Source organism: Perna viridis, chromosome 2 (genome assembly GCF_037379345.1).
Source record: "Perna viridis isolate PV_CMFRI_1.1 ecotype Kerala chromosome 2, ASM3737934v1, whole genome shotgun sequence".
NCBI lineage: Eukaryota > Metazoa > Mollusca > Bivalvia > Mytilida > Mytilidae > Perna > Perna viridis.
The window spans coordinates 3949139-3968059 of NC_142446.1; the positions used below are offsets into that span (position 1 = coordinate 3949139).

The 18921-nt window shown below is 33.0% G+C and overlaps 1 protein-coding gene across 8 annotated transcripts in view; it reads left to right on the forward strand.

Moving 5' to 3' along the window:
• The window catches only part of LOC148623340 (kelch domain-containing protein 1-like), a 33809-nt gene extending 16141 nt beyond the window's left edge, over positions 1 to 17668 (forward strand). For all 8 annotated transcript variants that reach the window (XM_088565146.1, XM_088565138.1, XM_088565139.1 and 5 more), the window contains 5 exons: positions 2464 to 2603; positions 5157 to 5269; positions 8132 to 8295; positions 8574 to 8626; positions 14001 to 17668. In XM_088565146.1, the coding sequence (XP_088421272.1) occupies positions 2464 to 2603; positions 5157 to 5269; positions 8132 to 8295; positions 8574 to 8626; positions 14001 to 14196 (666 nt within the window). In that variant the 3' untranslated portion in view covers positions 14197 to 17668. The remainder of the gene's footprint in view (positions 1 to 2463; positions 2604 to 5156; positions 5270 to 8131; positions 8296 to 8573; positions 8627 to 14000) is intronic.
• The last annotated feature ends 1253 nt before the right edge of the window (positions 17669 to 18921 follow it).

Genomic DNA, 18921 nt, shown 5'->3' on the forward strand with positions numbered 1-18921 from the left:
TAGGATCTGTCGATAGAAGCCATGCAGTCAGACTGAAAATGTCTGGATCTGGGTGATTAATTTGTGTCATTGATTGACACAACAGAATCTGAATCACTGGCAGTCTGACTGGAAATTCTATCAACAGCTCCAGTAGTTCTGGGTACCAATGTCTCTGTGGCCATGGTGGAGCCATGAGAAGAATTTGACTGCCTCATATATTCCAACACTCTGGGTATCAGGCAAATGGGGGATATGCATAAGCGTACATCTTCTCCCACGATATTGTTAACACATCCAGTGCTTATGCTCATGGATGAGGAGTCCAAGAACAAAACACCTCTGTCTGATGGTTCTACACTGCTGCAAACAAATCCATCAGAGGACAACCCCAAATCTGAAAAAGTTTCATAACAATATGACTGTTCAGTGTCCATTCTGTTGGCCAAATTTTCTTTCTGCTCAATTGATCGGCAAGGACATTTTTCTTTCCTACTATATGAGCAGCTTTTAAAGTCATTTTGTTTGAAATTGCCAGGTTCCAAAGATCCCAAGCCAAAATTTTGAGACATAGGTTGTTTTCAAAAAACCAAAAGGTGTAATTAAATTGGTGGCATAAAATAGACGAGCATTGGGAATTAATTCTATGCATGAAGCCATTTTGAGGGGTGTCAGATTTATCACTGGTCTCATTTTGCTATTTTTCTTTTGTACCAGAAAAAAATGTTTCAGGTACTGTAAAGACCTGAAATCATTTGATCTTTCGGCACCAGCTCTAGTACACCTTTATCTATCAAAAATTTACTTCTTGAAGTAAAATATTTAAACATTTTGGAGAACCAGAAGTTTGTTTTATTCCTAGCCAATTGGGTTTCTGTATGAATTCTAGTTTGTAACCCTGTTCCACAATTGATAAAACCCATTAGTCTGTTGTTATTTTTTTGACAATTTTGGAGGAAAATTCAGAGACGTCCCCCTACAGGCATCTCTGCCTTCTGTACCGCCATTTTGATACAACAAATCTTGCAGGAGTTATTTATTGCATTTCATCTTTTTTTTTTGTGTGGCGGCATAGAATATGTTGTGACACTGTTGACTTTGTAAAGTATCAAATAGAATGGCAGAACATAATTGATAACAAAAGCTTCTTATAATGCTATAATGTCAGCATTTAGAAAATATTCCATTAATCTCTTATTTTATTAGCTCACCTGGCAAAAGACCAAGTGAGCTTATGCCATCATTTGGTGTCCATCATTGTCCACAAATTTTCAAAAATCTTCTCCTTTAAAACTAAGACTGACAGGTTTTAAACTTGGCATGATTGTTCCTTAGGGTATTCTGCACAAAGTGACCGTTGGGATATTTGATCCATGAAAAACCATGGCCGCCATTACTGAAAATAGAACATAGGGGTCAAATGCAAATAACTTAAAAACTGTTGCCTAAAGCAAATTTCTGGCATGGGGTAATATTGTTCAGCATCACGAGACGGGCCTATGCTAGAATTTTCAAAACGATTCGTCAACTGATGTAGGAGTTACAGCCCCTGAGACAGTTTTTTTTTTTTTTGCATTTTTGGCATCTGCAACTTTGAAAATCTTCTTCTCAAAATCCATTGCACAGAATTCAATGAAATTTGGCATATATGTTTCTTAGGGTATCCCACACAAAATGACTGGATTTTTGATTCATGAAAAAACATGGCCGTCGTTACTAAGAATAGAACATAGGGGTCAGGAGGCAGTTTTTTTTGCAAATAGCTCAAAAACTGTTGCCTTTAGCAAATTTCTGGTATGGGTAAAATTGTTAAGCATCATGAGAAGGACCTATGCCGAAATTTTCAAAACCATTCATTGACTGATGTAGGAGTTACAGCCCCTGAAACAGTTTTTTGTTGTTTTTTTTTCACATGTACATGATTATGAAAATCTTATTCTCTAAAACCATTTGAGATCATTGAATGAAAATAAGCATAATAGTTCTTGAGTGTATTGTGCTCAAAATGACTGTTGTGATTTTTTTTATCAGTGAATGGATATGGCTGTCTATACTAAAAATGGAACTTAGGGGTCAGAAGGCAGGTTTTTAAAAATAATTTAAAAATTGTTGCCTTTAGCAAAATTCTGGTTCAGGTCATGAAAATGCTATTCAAAGCATTTCCTGCATTTGACAATTTAGTTTCCTTTAACTTAGCCTGTCTCATTCCTCAAGTTTTTCAAATAAGCAAATGGTTAACCAGGTGAGTGATTCAGGCTCTCTTGAGCCTCTAGTTATTGTATAGTTTGGTGTCCATATCATGAATGGAAACATATGTATTTTTATATTATACCTATTAACTCTTATTTTCAACTTGACATTTTCAATTTTACAAATGCAAGCATTGATTTTCTCATAATTCATCAAAATACACTTAATAACTTCCCTTTACTGCAGTGCACTCTCACATAGGTATGTGATCACTAAGGTTATTTTAACTTCCAGGGAGTCCTTCCTCTACCACGAGCTGCAACTGCAGCGGCTGTTATAGAGGCTGTTGTTTTTATTTTTGGTGGTAGACACAAATCAACAAGAATGAATGATTTACACAGCTTAGACCTTGATACATTAAAGTGGAGTGGAGAGTAAGTATTTACGCAGCTTAGACCTGGTTACATTAAAGTTGAGTGAATAGTAAGTATTTATGCAGCTTAGACCTTGATACATGAATGTGGAGTGGAGAGTAAGTATTTACGCAGCTTAGACCTTGTTACATTAATGTGGAGTGGAGAGTAAGTATTTACGCAGCTTAGACCTGGTTACATTAAAGTGGAGTGGATAGTAAGTATTAACACAGCTTAGACCTTGCTACATTAAAGTGGAGTGGAGAGTAAGTATTTAAGCAACCTAGACCTTGATACATTAATGTGGAGTGGAGAGTAAATATTTACGCAGCTTAGACCTTGTTACATTAAAGTGGAGTGGAGAATTATTTATGCAGCTTAGACCTTGATACATTAAAGTGGAGTGGAGAGTCAGTATTTACACAGCTTACACCTTGTTACATTAAAGTGGAGCGGAGAGTCAGTATTTACACAGCTTACACCTTGTTACATTAAAGTGGAGTGGAGAAGTATTTATGCAGCTTAGACCTTGATACATTAAAGTGGAGTGGAGAGTCAGTATTTACACAGCTTACACCTTGTTACATTAAAGTGGAGTGGAGAGTCAGTAATTACGCAGCTTAGACTTTTTTGGCCTTGAAAGATATTTAGTACTAAATTTTGCATTTAGGAAATTAAGTTCTTGCAGAAATTGTCAAGAAGTATTGAATGTGGAGCACATTAATTAGTAAAAAATGTCCATTCTATTATTATAAGATCTGCTAACCTGATGTTTTCACTAGGCAGCAATAAAAGAAAATTCCTGTTTCTTTTAAACAAATTTAATTACAACTTAACTCTAGAAATTTGCAATTACAAGATTGTACATCACAAATAATATGTTATAAACAACATACATGGGTTTAGTTACAAACATGACTGCATAATTTTTAAACAACCACATAAAATGTGTATTCCTATAAATAGTATCATGCTGTAGTTGTTGATGTCATCTGTGGACCTGTCATCTGTTGACAAATACTTGAGTAAAAGTGATGGATCTGTGTAGTTTTAAAACATGAATTTCTTAAAATAAGACATTCAACCCAAGGAAGTCTTTGATCGACTTTTGTCTTTAAAAAATGAAAGCAAACTTTTTTTTTTTATCCCTGGACAATAACTTGAGTAAAAGTGAATGGATGTATTTGGCATTGTACAAAAATGTACTTCAGTGTGCCATACCACACATAGAAGACTTGGATTAACTTTGGTGATTATGACTTGAACCATTTATGGGGTAGAAATTGGGGGGCAATGAAGGGGGGTTGAACAAACATTTTCTTATGTTCAGACAATTATTTACATGGATCTCTTTGAAATAGTACCAAAAGTTGTCATTTCCCCACAGGAAGACTAGAATTTATTTTTGGAGGTTGTGACTTGATACATTTAGCAGTCTGTAGCAGAAAATCATTGTCATTCTGGTCAAATTCTCATCCTGTATCAGACATTTTATTGCACTCCATATTCAGAGCTGCATTGAGGGCTGGGATCGATTTTGAGGTTTTTGGCTTTAAGAATTTAGGAATTAAGTGCCAGGAACATGCATTTTCCTGATGTACGGACAATAACTTGAGTGAAAAATAATTGATCTCTTTGAAATTGTACCAGTGTCATACCACAAAAAGAACTTAGGAAAGCTGGGATTCATTTTATGACTCAACCAATCAGGATTAGGGGCCGACAGAGGGGCCACAAACACACATTTGTATGATGTCAGAACAGTAACTTGACTATAAATGAATGGACTCTTTGAAATTATACTATAGTACAAGCTGCAATACCACAAAAGGATTGCTGTGATTGATTTAGGGTGTTGTGACTTAAACTGATAAGGAATGAAGAGCCAGAAACAAGCATTTTCCTGATGTATAGATGATAACTTGTGTGAAAGTGAATGGATCTCTGATATCACTGTGTATCTATTTGCACCAGGAGAACTATTTGTTCACCATGTCATATTTTTTTCCTTTTCTACCATGGACTTGATACTTTTATATGAACAACTCATTGGATATTTCTAGAAAAGCAGAGGAGGCTTATCGTACCAGTACACCTGGTCCAGTCATTTGCTCATTTGCTTTTGCTTCTTTGTACATTTTATTTTTGGTTATGACATGTTCTTGGTTGTGTTTGTGTCTGTTTTCCCTTTCAGGTCTTTATCCCTTGATTATATTCTTTTCATTTTTCTTGGAATCTTGGTTCCCTTGATTACTCTTTGAAATTTTACAAAAGGTGCCATATCCCCAAATGAAAGCTGGGATTGATTTGGGGGGGTTGTGCTTATTTAGGAATAAGGGGTCAAAAACAGGCTACTGTGATTCTGTTAAGTTATTTTCCTGTGTCAAATTTTTAATTACAATCAAAATTCAGAGCTGTGTCAAGCTTTAATGGGATGTACATGTACAGACTTGTCCCAACTGTTCAGGGTTCAACATCTATGGTCATGTCAAGCTGCACCTGCTAAGCATTTTATTTAAAAAGCAAGGTTAAGATTTTTTTATTCTCTTTGTTTTATGAAACTGTTTGTTTAAGAATGAGGACTACTGGTTGTCTACCTTGTGGCAGATCATGGCATAGTCTTACAGCATTACCAAATCAAAGATTATTTTTATATGGTGGCTTTGATCAATTGAATGTGCCTCTAAGTAAGTATTTTTTATGTTCCCTCTCTAATTGCAGCAGCATTAAGTTTTACTGCTGTCAAAATGTACTGTAGTCTCAATTAATTTTCACCAACGAAAATTTCAGAAACCCTTAATGCTATTGCATTTGGTATCATCTTAATGGGCTGCAGCATATGTACACTTTTTGGCTAAGACACACATCAAGGTCCTGTAAACATTTTAGTTTTGCTATTTAGTTCACCTGTACCGAAGATCCATGTTTGGATCTGTCATATGTTGTCCTGGACTGCTGTCATTGTCACCATAAACATTCACCTCGCATAGGTCACAAGCATTTTTAGGGTGTCCAAAAATTGTATTAAAAATGCTTACTGATCCTGAAACATGGCCACCAATTCTATTTTTAGGCCACAGGATCAAGTTGCGAATTTGAATAAATAATTAAAGTCTTTGAAAGATTCTTGAAAATAGACTTAACATTACTTCTTTTGTTTGAAGAATTTTACAAAAGTCTCCATCCATTGATGGCTCCTTATTGAACTTAATATATCAGAAATTGCATTTTTTTTGTGATGATGACCTTTCACTTCAATGTATGATTAACTGCACCATTTGTTGATTTGAAGACTGCTCTAACTTTAAAATAGAGATTTTCAGGAATTTATATACATGTATGATATAAGCATATGTTGTTTATTGCTACTAAAGTTTCTAAATTTGGCCTTGGGCATTGGGCTACACTGAGGGCTTTTCAAATAGAATCCAAAAAAGGTAAATATGCCAGATATGATTACAAGTATTCAAGGGCAATAACTACTGTAAGTAATCATTTTCAACTTCAACTCATAGAATTTTTTGTTGGGCTAGATATAAAGTTTGTTTCAATTGAAAGTTTCTTTATAGCATATATATTTTTTAAGATAGAAGCCATAACTTGCAATAAAAGTCAAATTAAGACTTTCAAGGCCATTAACCTGTAGATAATTGTTAAACAACTGTGTGTGTGATTCATTTTGTGTCCATTCTTGTCATCTATCCTTAACTTAAAACTCTTCTCTTTAATCAGTCATTGGATACCCAATTTGGTCATCAGCATATTAATGTATACTTTAAAAATGATTTATGTAGATCAGGCATAAAACTTGGCACCCTTTGTTATTTTTTACCACTGGGGTTGTCACCAATTCTACTTGTATCTCATAAACTATAAGAGATCTTCATTTGGTCCAAAACAATTCTTTATTGAAGTTATTGCCCTTGAAAGGTCAAAAGTGGTGATTTTTATAGTTTTTATATGCTTTTATGGTATTCGGGTGTTTGTCCATTCATCTGTCTTCATTAACACTATACCTAAAAACAAATTCTGCATTTTGGTATTTTGGTTATAGGACTTCATTTATACAGAAATGGTGTGATTTTATGTTTTTGGACTATAACTCAAAAACCCTTGCAGCAATGTCAATAAATTTGTTGAATTTCTTTGTTTTTATTGATGTTAGCTCCCTTCCAATTTTTGTAAATTTCCAGTTTTATGATTACGAGTATTATGGGAATTTGTTCATTAAGAAGAGCGGATTTCACAGTTTTCAGACTAACACTCAGTAGTGGTTTCAATTGTTTTGAATTTTTCTTTTCCTTTTTTTGAGTTTTTGAACTATTCCAAGAATGAGGGGGGTTTCTCATAATTGCATAATACTTCAAAATGCTTCATGCAATTTTTATGAAACTTTATTGATTTTTTTTCTTTTAATGATATAAACCTTCTGTTTGAATTTTATATAAGTGTGTCAAATATTTAGTCACAATCAAAGTCAGAGCTGTTGTAGACATATCTAGCTGTGCCCTGCAAAGCTTTTTTAGCTTATAACTTTAAACCCTTATAGACAAAAAGATGCTTCCATTGATGAAATGATCTTAATGACGAAAGTATGATTGTCCAAGGTGTATAGCAGCCCTTTATTTTAGTTATTGCCTTTGAAAGACTTAAACAGACATTTTTGAATAGGTGTATATACCATGCTCTCAAGGGCCTCTAGTTCGAGAATTATGGTAAACCCAGTGTCACCATTGTACTAAACTGTCTCCCAGAAGTGATGACATTCATCATAAGTACTTGGTCTAGAACCATTGGATATCATAGTCATAGTAAATAGAAAACTGTTCAGTACTATTCACTTGTAAACAGAGGGTCGAAATAACAAATGAACTTGATAGTAAACAAACCAAATTAGTGCTCAGTGCTGAATTCACAGAGGCAAATTATCTTATTTCTTATAGGAAGAACTACGGATTGAAATTTGGACTTGGAAGGGTGTTTTGATGAAAGTTACCTAAAGTGTTCTACTATATTGTCACCTTTAGCTAAACATTGTCAAGTTCAATTATGTTCTATTATCAAATGTCACAGTGTTGGAGGACCAGAAATGAAAAAGTATTCAATAGTATTAATCTTTAAATGACATATCTTGAAATATTGTATACTGAAATTTATTTGTACAGACACAATCCCCCCTTGAAAAAATGTAACTGGCAAAACATGTTACCTAGGATTTCTGTATTTTATGTTTTACTTTCATTTGTTATACAAATTATCAAATGACCAAATTGATATTGTTAGGACTGGGAAGACAAAAAATATCTATGTTTACAGTTTTTGGCTTCTATTTTAAAACCATAGCAAATAGGGAAAAGGTTTCAATTGTTGTAATATTTAATTTTAATCCAAACATCAAATATTCATAGGACAAATGGGCTCCAGGTCAGCAGTTAAAGCCCTTTAATGTCATTCATTTTCTGTTATAGGTATGCAACATTATCCTCAACAGTTATTTTCTATTTCTAATTTTATTAAAGATTTTACAAGTATTATTTCACATGATACAGGTGATGGTTGGATACTTGATACCAAGACATTATCCTGGTGTAACCTTGATCACCTTTCTCAGGACTGCCCAAGATTATGGCACACTGCCAATCTCACACCTGAAGGGGAGGTTATCATCTTTGGAGGCTGCTGTAATAATATTTTAGATTATTCCTTAGAAAATGTAAGTAATTATAGTTAGCACCTGTAAACATTTAACACACCTATTTTTTGTGATTAGATTTGTTGTCAGTTATATATGGCCAGAACATTAAATATACTGTGTGTGATAACTATACTGACAAGCCTTATTGCCTTAAAAGTAGAAAGTATTATAGCTTTGAAAAAAAAAGAATGGAAAAGAGAACAAATTTAGAAGGTTTTTAAAGTGTTCAAATTACTAATATAAGTGGGGTTTGATTCACAATATTTTATGTACTAAGATATATTTTTTGTTTGCAGAAAATAACTGCTGATATTTTAACAATACAGACACAACCGTATTCTTTACTCAGGTAGGTTGTCAACTGATCATTACTGGTATTGTTCTTTACTCAGGTAGGTTGTCAACTGATCATCACTGGTATTATTTTTTACTCAGGTAGGTTGTCAACTGATCATTACCGGTATTGTTCTTTACTCAGGTAGGTTGTCAACTGATCATTACCAGTATTGTTCTTTACTCAGGTAGGTTGTCAACTGATCATTACTGGTACTGTTCTCGACTCAGGTAGGTTGTCAACTGAACATTACTGTTATTATTTTTTACTCAGGTAGGTTGTCAACTGAACATTACTGTTATTATTTTTTACTCAGGTAGGTTGCTCTGTCAATACTAGATATACTAGAATACTTGTATGACTGAGAAATTATCTGAATATTATGTACCATTAGAAAGGGTGTCAAAATGCAGATGTGCTCCAAATAATTATGGAAATACACTCTTGGAAATTTCTAAAAAGAATAATTTATGTATTGCTGATTCTAGAGTCGGCTCGGACAAGGACATCGGTAATAAGACATGCAGAGATTCTAGTGTTGTTGATAATTTAATTCTGTCATCTACTTTATTCCCACTTTTAATCAAATTTGATATTAAGGAGTTCATACCTTTGTATTCAGATTGGCAATGTATGATATCTTTCAGCTCTTGGCAGCATTTCCTTAAATAGTGTAGATAAAAATATTTATTCTGAATATCGAAGATGAAATACTGATAAAAAGAATTATTACAAAATCCGTATTCGGGAAGATCCAGAAGGATTATTATCAAATACTTTATTAAAACATGAAGAGCTGTCTATGAAAAGAATTATAACTCTTACTCAAATAGAATTGGACAACATTGTGTCGGATATTGGTAGAAACTTTATGAATGCAACGGCTGATACTTTTGGTAAAGTTGTTAAATGTAAACCAATTAATAAACATGAAAATTCTAAATTGCGGTATAATAGAAAATGTGCAAAATCCAGAAAGAAATTTCATAAAGCATGGAAAAATTATAACATTTTGAAAAACGCTAACAATAGACCCTGAATGAGACAGGCGAGTAAAGAACATAAAGCAACATTAAACAAAGCTTTTGCTGACTTCCAACAAAAAGCGGCTAATGATCTTTGCAATATGTCCAAAAAAGATCCAAAAGAATTATGGAAAATCTTAAATGATATTAATAAAATGAAAAAGGACAAAAAATCTAATATATCACTTGTAACATTATATAAGTACTTCAAAAATTTGAATCCAGCTGATAACTTAGATAATGATGTTGACTTACAAAATGATACCGTAAATGAAAACGTAAGTGAGGAAGCTTAAATCCATCTAAATAGCCTGAAATCAGAATTGGAAATCAGAAAAATATGAAGCTTTTGGCAATGATAAAATATTGAATGAATATATAAAGTCTAAGGAAATGATGCCAATAAATGTCAGATTATTTAATATTATTTAGATAGAGGAATAATACCAGGAATTTGGTTGTCTGGTATTATGATAGCTATTTATAAAAATAAAGGTTCCAAAGTGGACCCAAACATGTACAGAGGAATTACATTGAATTCATGTTTCAGTAAAACTTTCTCTGCAGTACTGATTAATTGACTAAAAAAGTTTTCTGAAGAAATTGACCTCGTATCCAATGCACAAGCAGGCTTTCGCAGAGGGTTTTCTACATTGGATAACATTTTTGTCCTATAGTCAATAATAACTATTTATTTTTCTTTTTGTAAAAAATAGTTTTGTACCTTTGTTGATTTCAAAAGTGCTTTTGACACTGTATGGAGGGCTGGATTGTGGCAAAAATTATTGAAATCAAACATTTAAGGAAAAATATTTACTGTCTATTATGTATTAAAAATATACATTGTACATATCAGAATATCAAAACCTGTGTCAAATTAGGAAACGAATATTCAAATTTTTTTTATTTCATATGCTTGAGTTAAACAGGGTGAAAATTTATCACCTTTTCTATTTCCAGTGTATTTAAATGACCTGATGTTTTTTTTGCTGAAAATAATGTGGGACCACTGAATGATTTATCTGTTTTATGTCAAGAAAAAGTGCAAATGTTTTTAAAGCTGTTTATTATATTGTATGCAGACAATATTGCACTTTTGTCCGAAATGTGAGAGATATTGTGAAAGTTGGCGGCTTCAAGTTAATGTTAGTAAAACCAAAGTTGTTGTATTTAGTAAAAAGAACTTAAAGCCTAGGCACACATTCAAAATCTGTAGAGAGGAGATTGAGATTGTAGGTTCTTGTACTTACCTTGGTATACTTGTCAGTTTTAATGGTAATTTTTGTAAAGCGAGGGAAAAGTTGGTTGAGCAAACACAAAAGGCTTTATACGCTCTTTACAGGAAAATAAAAATATTTCTATTCCCATTGATTTACAGTTGAAATTATTTGACTCATTAGTTACTGGATTTTGATATATGGTTCAGAAATATGGAGTTTTGAAAATACAGATAGTCTTGAGAAATTACACCTTCAGTTTTGTAAAAACATTTTTAAGGTTAGAAATAGCACCCCATATTACATAATCTATCTAGGCAGATTAAAAGAAGACTTATATTGGAATAGTTTACTGACTGACTATACAATTATCATCTATCATGTATGTGGTAATGTTTGATCTACATCCCAGAAATCTGAATAACATTATTTGGATATCATTTGGTAAGTCTGTCCTAAACCATGTAGAACCTACTTTTATTTAGAATGATCAAAAACCTATGGATAGAAATATATTGAAAACCCTTGTTTAACAACAGTTAAAAGATCAATTCATTCAATCATGAGATGTTCCAATTTAAAAATACAGTTTGAAACAGGTAGATGGTCTAAGATACCTAAAAGTCAAAGAATATGTCAACTTTGTGCGCAGGGAATAGGAAATGAATTCCATTATTTCTTGTTGTGTAAACATGAAAGGATCAAAGAAATTCCAGATAAATATTAAACAACACATTAAAGTAGAAATCCACAGATGTAAAAAGGCTTCTTGAATTTTGCCATAAAGAACTGTACATTAATTTGACATCATTTATTAGAAATCTTTCTAAATTGCTGTGAAAACAACTTTTCATCCACTAGATACTTTAATGATTAAAACTTGACTGTGTATTTCATATATTCATCATGAAAATCAGTTGTTCAAAATGTGAAAAAAAGAGACCTTTAAAAAAAGTTACTGCTGAAGTCCCATCTCACAATGCATTACCTGATGTAATAATGCATGGTGCATGATACCTAACAAAAAGCAAAATATCTGGTGCACAATACATATCATTATTATATAGCTATTTTTATCAGTGTCTAATGTACGATATTCGACCAGACATCTTAGACAACCACAAAATATTTGCAGTTGTATATTGGTATGTCACTGTTTTCGTTATTCATGTTGTTGTTGTCCGTTGACACTTGGTTTTTGTGTGATAATTTGAGCATTAGTTGTCTGATCTTTTTAAAATTTTATTACAAGGTTCTAAATCATAAAAGGAAGGCTGGTATTGATTTTGGGGGTTATTGCCCCAACTGTTTTATAAATAAGGGGCAAATAGGGGCATGCAACAAGCATTTAATAGAATCAAAGAATTTAACCATATAACTCCAGTAAAAGAATAGGAATGTCTGTTATATTTTTCCACAATATTCAATACCACAAAAGTCAGGCTTGGATTGATTTTGGGGTAAAGAGTTAGAGGTTAGGGGCCATAAACATGCATTTTTCTGATGTCCAGACGATAACTGAATACAAGTAAATGAATCTCTTTGAAATTGCATTAGAAGGTGCCATACCACCTGGATTGATTTTGGGGTTTAAGACTTAAAGCTTGTAGGAATTAGGGACCAAAAAGGGACATGAAACAAGGATTTTCCTTATGTCTGGACAATAACTTGAGTAAAAGTGAATTTATCTACGCAGACTCTTTGTATCGCGCTAGAACTCTAACAAATAGGCTTCTGGAGCAGGGTTATGTTGCTACAAGATTGAAGTCATCACTACAGAAGTTTTATGGTCGTCATCATGAACTCGTGGATCGTTATGGTGTATCCATCAACACCGTGAAAACTGATTTATTCAACGGGTCATGGTTTTCCATTCCTCGTTTGTCTACCCCAGACTTGACTTTTTATGAGCAACTCGGCAGGTGTTTCTAGAAAAGCAGAGGACGCTTACCCTACTGGTGCACCTGGTCCATGCTCCCAGTTTTTAGTGGAGTCCGAGTTGCTCATTTACTTTTGTTACTTTGTATGTATGATTTTAGTTACTTTGTGTTCTTTGTTGTGTATGTCTGTTTTCCATGTCTGGTCTTTGTCCCTGGATTACATTCTTTTGATTACCGCTATAACCTTGGTTACCTTGATTACTCTCTCATACAAATTTTACTACAAGGTGTCCTACCATAAAAGAAAGAATGGGATTGATTTTTATATGAATGCAAAAATTTGCTGTCTTGTAATGTTATGGCACAGTTGGTGTCGTTGATGGCTGGGGACACTTCATTTTTGTATGATAGCTTAAGTTTTGGTTTACCAATCGTCATAAGATTTTGATATGATTTTACTTTCCATTGAAGGAAGGTTCCTATTTAATTTGGAGTTTGTGGCCCCTACTGTTTTAGAATAAGGGGCCAACACAAGTGTAAACAGGTGTTTCATTAAAACTTATGTAGAATGTTTTTCTTCCGATTACGATCATTCATTGTGTTCCTTATTTAATTCTGGCTAAGAATGTATCAGCAGATTTATTGTGTTCGGGACAGTTTTCAAATTATAGATGGTCTGATTTTGAAAATTTTAAAATGAATTTCAAATTTTGTGCAATAAAGTATCCAAACCATTTGTTGTGTCCATAATGTATTGTAAGTCCCTATGCTTAAGTGTGTCAAAAACTTATATTGTGTCCATAATCGCCCCAACTATTCAAGGTTTGACCACTGTGGCCTTATCATGCAGCACTTTACATAGCTTATCATTTTTGATGTTGAACTAAAAGTTTAATAGCATGAGAATTTGTGTTGCTATAAATCCCAAAATTGTAGGTCAAAGGTAAAGAAGGATACTCTTGGCTACCTTATGTCAGTGCACTGGAAATCATGACTAATTTGTAACTCTCAGACTATTGGAATAGAGACCTGCTGTTTAGTTGTATAGGCATAAAGAGGTGTAGCATAATTTATTTCAATATCTGTGGGGGTATAAGGCTTCCAGACTTTGATGATTTCTGAGATCTTTAGTGATTCCTGGATTGGAAATATTTTATGAATAGATGTATTTGGACAAAAAGTTCTTGTAATTTAGTATGAGATTGTGTTATAAACATGAATCTTTCCCTTAACATATTCTAATTGAATGTTAATTATTCCCTTCCAGGATATGCCTAGATTCAGTATACAGTAGGAAATCAGAGACAGAACCATATTGGGATGAACTGCCACAGCCATTGAGTCAGATTCTACGTAAAAGACAGAAATTACAAGGATTGTGCATTACATATGATTTTGACATGGATAATCAGAATGTGAATGAGAATGCTAATGAACCAGGTTTATCATGTGTCATTTCATAGCATTCAATGGGTTACATATACATACTTTATGTTGGTGGTTTTTACAGCTTAAATTTTGTTGTTGTTGTTTATTTTTGTATTTACCATACCTCCAGTTTGAGAGAAGTTTGATCCATCATGAGTAATTTTTTTTAGCTCGCCTGGTCTTAAGGCTGTGTAAGCTATTGTCATTACTTTGTGTCCATTGCCTGTTATTTTCAGATGTTGTCTGTCACTGTCTTAATTTTTTTCAAACATCTGAAACTACTTGATTGATAATTTGATTGAGGCATGGTTATTCCTAAGGGCATCTTGCACAAATTGATCGTTTAAAATTTTTGATATGTCAAAAAAAAATTAGCTGCTGTTACTAAGAATATAACATAGGGCTCAAAATACAGTTTTTTGCAAATAACTCAAAAACCATTGAATTAGGCAAAATTCTGACAGTGTGTAAAATTGTTCAGCAACAGAAGAATATATGTTGAAATTTTCTATACTCGGCGTCACATAAATAACATACTGTTAAAATTTGAATAAAAATATTTTCTACGACTTTATTGACACCAACCGTCGTTTAAATTGTCTTAAATGACTTGCTCATTCGTTTAGCCAAACAGCTTCTCAAAAACAAGTCGCTTATTAGCTTAAATCATGCGTAACAAATCCTTACGGGAAAATCCCATACTAATATCCGCCATGTTGGTTTTTACGGGACGATTTGTTTACAAACGAAGTGCGTAAGTTCCCGTCGAACTCCGGTGACAATCGTCTGCTTGATCAACTTCTCGGTATTATACGTTGTTCGCGTAAAATAAATCCGAGATATCCGAAATAACGCCGAATTGCATTCTGGGTTCTTCGGTTTTTGGACAAACCATTTAAACGTAAACAACATCTCCTAGCAACCCGATCACTGTAAACATGGCCGACTTTTTACAATGTAAATATTGCCACCTAGAATTAAAATCTGACCGGAATTTAACGATTCAATGTTTAGGGAGAAGCCGTTTGGCTTAACGAATGAGCAAGTCATTTAAGACAATTTAAACGACGGTAGGTGTCAATAAAGTCGTAGAAAATATTCTTAAAAATATGCCTTTTTTGCTACTTTTCCTCAACTATAGAAGAATAATGAAGATCAAAGCTATTTATAAGATAAACATGATATTCAGAGTTGACTGGCGGTATTGAATTTTTTTTCCTGGGTGGCCATTTTCAAAATGGCTGCTATTTTTCAGCCATTTTACTAGTTGCTTGGATTTCAATGATTCTTGGTTTTGGGGTTTTTGATTCTTCAGGATCAAAATACCTTACGTCACCGGTCCATCTTTGGAACTTCCCTACTATTTCTGAACACTACACAAAAATATAGTCCAAATGTAATTCCTTTTATATCATTCAATACATCTTTTATAACCAGTAAATATGTTTCTTGCAAGTTATCAGCTCAATAATATTCTATTATTTATGCAAATAAAATTAAGATCTAGTCTTCATATCAGCTCAAGTTTTGAGGGACTTCTTTTTGGCCTTGAAAGATATTTAGTAAAAAATTTACATTTAGGGAATTAATTTCTTGCAGTAATGTCTGTAAGTATAAAATGTGTTAAATATTTTCATTTTAACACACTTATAAGTCAAATTAGCCACCCTATCATTAATATTATACCATTTATAAACAGGAAGTGAAGAGCAGTGATTTTAACCAAGTAAATATGGCGGGAAAAATCAAATTGATAAACATGTCTAGTTTTTGAAAATCTTGTGTTAAGGAAATTATTTTCTTAAGCTGATATTGGTTTTGTTTGAGTATATTTTATGTAGGATAAATACTCTTTTAATGTAGCTTTTGAACGTAAATAAAGATTAACTTTTTGAAAGACTTAAAATTGGGGAAAGAGATGAAATGGAACAAAATATGTAAATATGTGTAAAGTTTAATCAGTAGTATAGATTGTCTTTCAGTTTATACATATAAAAAATGACAGTTCTTAATAGTATTTAAAAATGCAATTTATGATCACAATTTTATTTAACATCATAAAATCTGAAATTTTGTTCATGCTACAGTTTTCACAAGAAACAAAAACTGCCAGTGCTATCAACACTTTGATTAGGAAACATGGTATCCAATGTTGAATGTTAATGACAAAAAAATTGATATGAGGGGCCATTTTCCCATTAATTTTTATACTTCCTCAGATTTCAACGATATCTTGTGATGAAGTAAACATGGACTCCTGAGTTGAATGGTGATGATGAAAAATTTTTATACCATGATTTAACTTTTATGAAGTTTTATGTTCATTTTTAGCAAATGTATATTTACAAATGCCCCAAGACCCGGTGGGATAACCAGGCATAGGGGACCCCTGCCCAAACTTTTTTTGAAGGTATTTCCAGCATTTTACAGTGCCTTAGGTACTCAGTTGAACTTACAATGTTCATCAATATATGTTCTTTTGCAGCGATTTTTTGTCAAACTTAGTTAATAGGGCATGGTATGCAAGATGAGCGATTTCGTTTCTTCAAGAGCTTCTTTTGTTATCAAAAGGGTATATTGATTTACCAAAATACTTTGTGATATCAGAAATTTGAAATACACTTGATGCTAGGGTAAAATTGATCGTCTTATTAGAGAAACCATACTATTGAAAATAAATGGCACTTGCAAAATTTATAATATTAACCTAAAAATTGTCAGCAGTGACTATGATGAAATTATATTTTTTTAAATTTCAGATTTCAAATTAGCCAGTAATGATAACATGGTTAAATTTGGAACTTATTTCTAAAGGTCAAATGCTAATACAATATATTAAATGAGCTCAAAGCTAAACTTGTTGCAAAAATCAGTCTGTAGCTACCAATGGAGGAAAATTATGAATTTCATTTTTTTCTTTATTTCACCATTATTAAAAGACTGCATAAACTTTGTGGTCATATAATGGTATGGCACTGTCATCAATTTATGCGTCGTCATCATCCTCCATGGACACTTAGTTTTTTTTTGTGATGATTAAAAAATTAGGGTAAAAACCATGAAATTTCACTATACAACTCCAGTGGAATCATATTGATGTCTATGATATTCCGTGTTTGGGAAGAAAATTTCGTGAAGGGGCCATTTTCAGGATTTTGGAAAGATGTTTTAAATATGAAGGGGCCATTTGTTAACAAACCATATAAATTTCTTTTATGTGAAGGGGCCATTTTCTGTTAGAAGGGGCAAATTGCCCATGGTCCCTTGCCTTCCCAACCCCTGGATATTGTTCCATAAAACCTTTTAGGAATTACGGGTACATAGGGCCTTCTCTGTGGTTCTGGTCAAATTTTTATCCAGTGACAATTGTCTTATCACAAGTTTGCACTCTGTGTTGGTATCAAGTTGCACCCAGCAAAACATTTGATTTAATGTTGTTGTTCTTTTCAGCCAATTAACAATCAAAGTCATAAAAAATTGAGTATCAATATATGTTTTTGTTACATATGTGACAGGGTATTACCTTATCTATATGAATTTGCCATGTTAATAGAATTCACATTTTATAAATTCATCCTGTTCTAATTACCGGCGATCTAAGGTTGTAGACAGTCCACTGCTCATTTCTTACAATATAACTCCCATTAATGGATCAATTTGTCTGCAAAGATTATTTTCAGATTCGATCAAAGCACCAGCCAATGGATGAAAAACAAACCCCCTTTTTGTACAATTTCAATAATTTTGGGATCATATACAGGTAATAAGTGGTACAGTTCAGTACACACTTTATTTTATTGAGATAATTTTGAGTGTTAGACAGTAGGTCCCATATTACAAAAGTACGGATTGGGTCGTTTTTATACGCCGACTCCTTAGATGGGACAAATTATGGTATATTGCTGTCCGTCTATCCGTCTTTCCAATTGTCATTCACACTTCGTACAATATTTCGAAAATGCTTCAATCATTTTTTTTAAAACTTTGATGAATTGTTTCTTTCTATTGATGTAGGCTCCTTTTGATTTTGATTTTTTTTTATTTTTGTTTACAAGTTACGGGGCCCAATTCCTACAAAAATGGGGTGATTTTCTGTTTTCTAACTATAATTTGAAAACCAATGAAACAGTGAAACTAATTAATCTTTTATTTATATTGAAATTTTGTAATTTTTTTATTTCAAGATCTTGAGTTACGAGACTTTGTTCATAAAGGAGGAATTTTACCATTTTCGAGCTATAACTCGGTACTGGTTGCACCAATTTTCCTGAGTGTTTTATGCCATCTCTTTGCACAATATTTCACATATTAGCTCACCCGAATGTTTGATTCCATCACTTTACTCAGTATTTCCCAATTTGCTCACCTCCGAGTGTTTTATGCCATTTCTTTGCCCATTATTTCCCTTTACCCAATATTTTCTCATAAGCTCACCCGAGTATTTTATGACATCACTTTATCCAATATTTTACTGATTAGCTAAACCTCATTGTTTAATGCCATCACCTTTCCCAATATTTCATTCATTAGCTCTCCTAGTGTTTTATGCCGTCACTTTGCCAAATATTTCTCTTATTAACTCAACCCCAGTGTTTAATGCCATCACTTTTCTCAGTATTTCACTTATCAGCCCACCTCTTAGTGTTTTCGTGCCACCTCTTTGCCAAACATTTTCCTTATTAGCTTACCTTCGAGTGTTTTATGCCATCACTTTACCCAATATTTCCCCTGTTAACTCACCTAGTGTTCTTGTCACCACT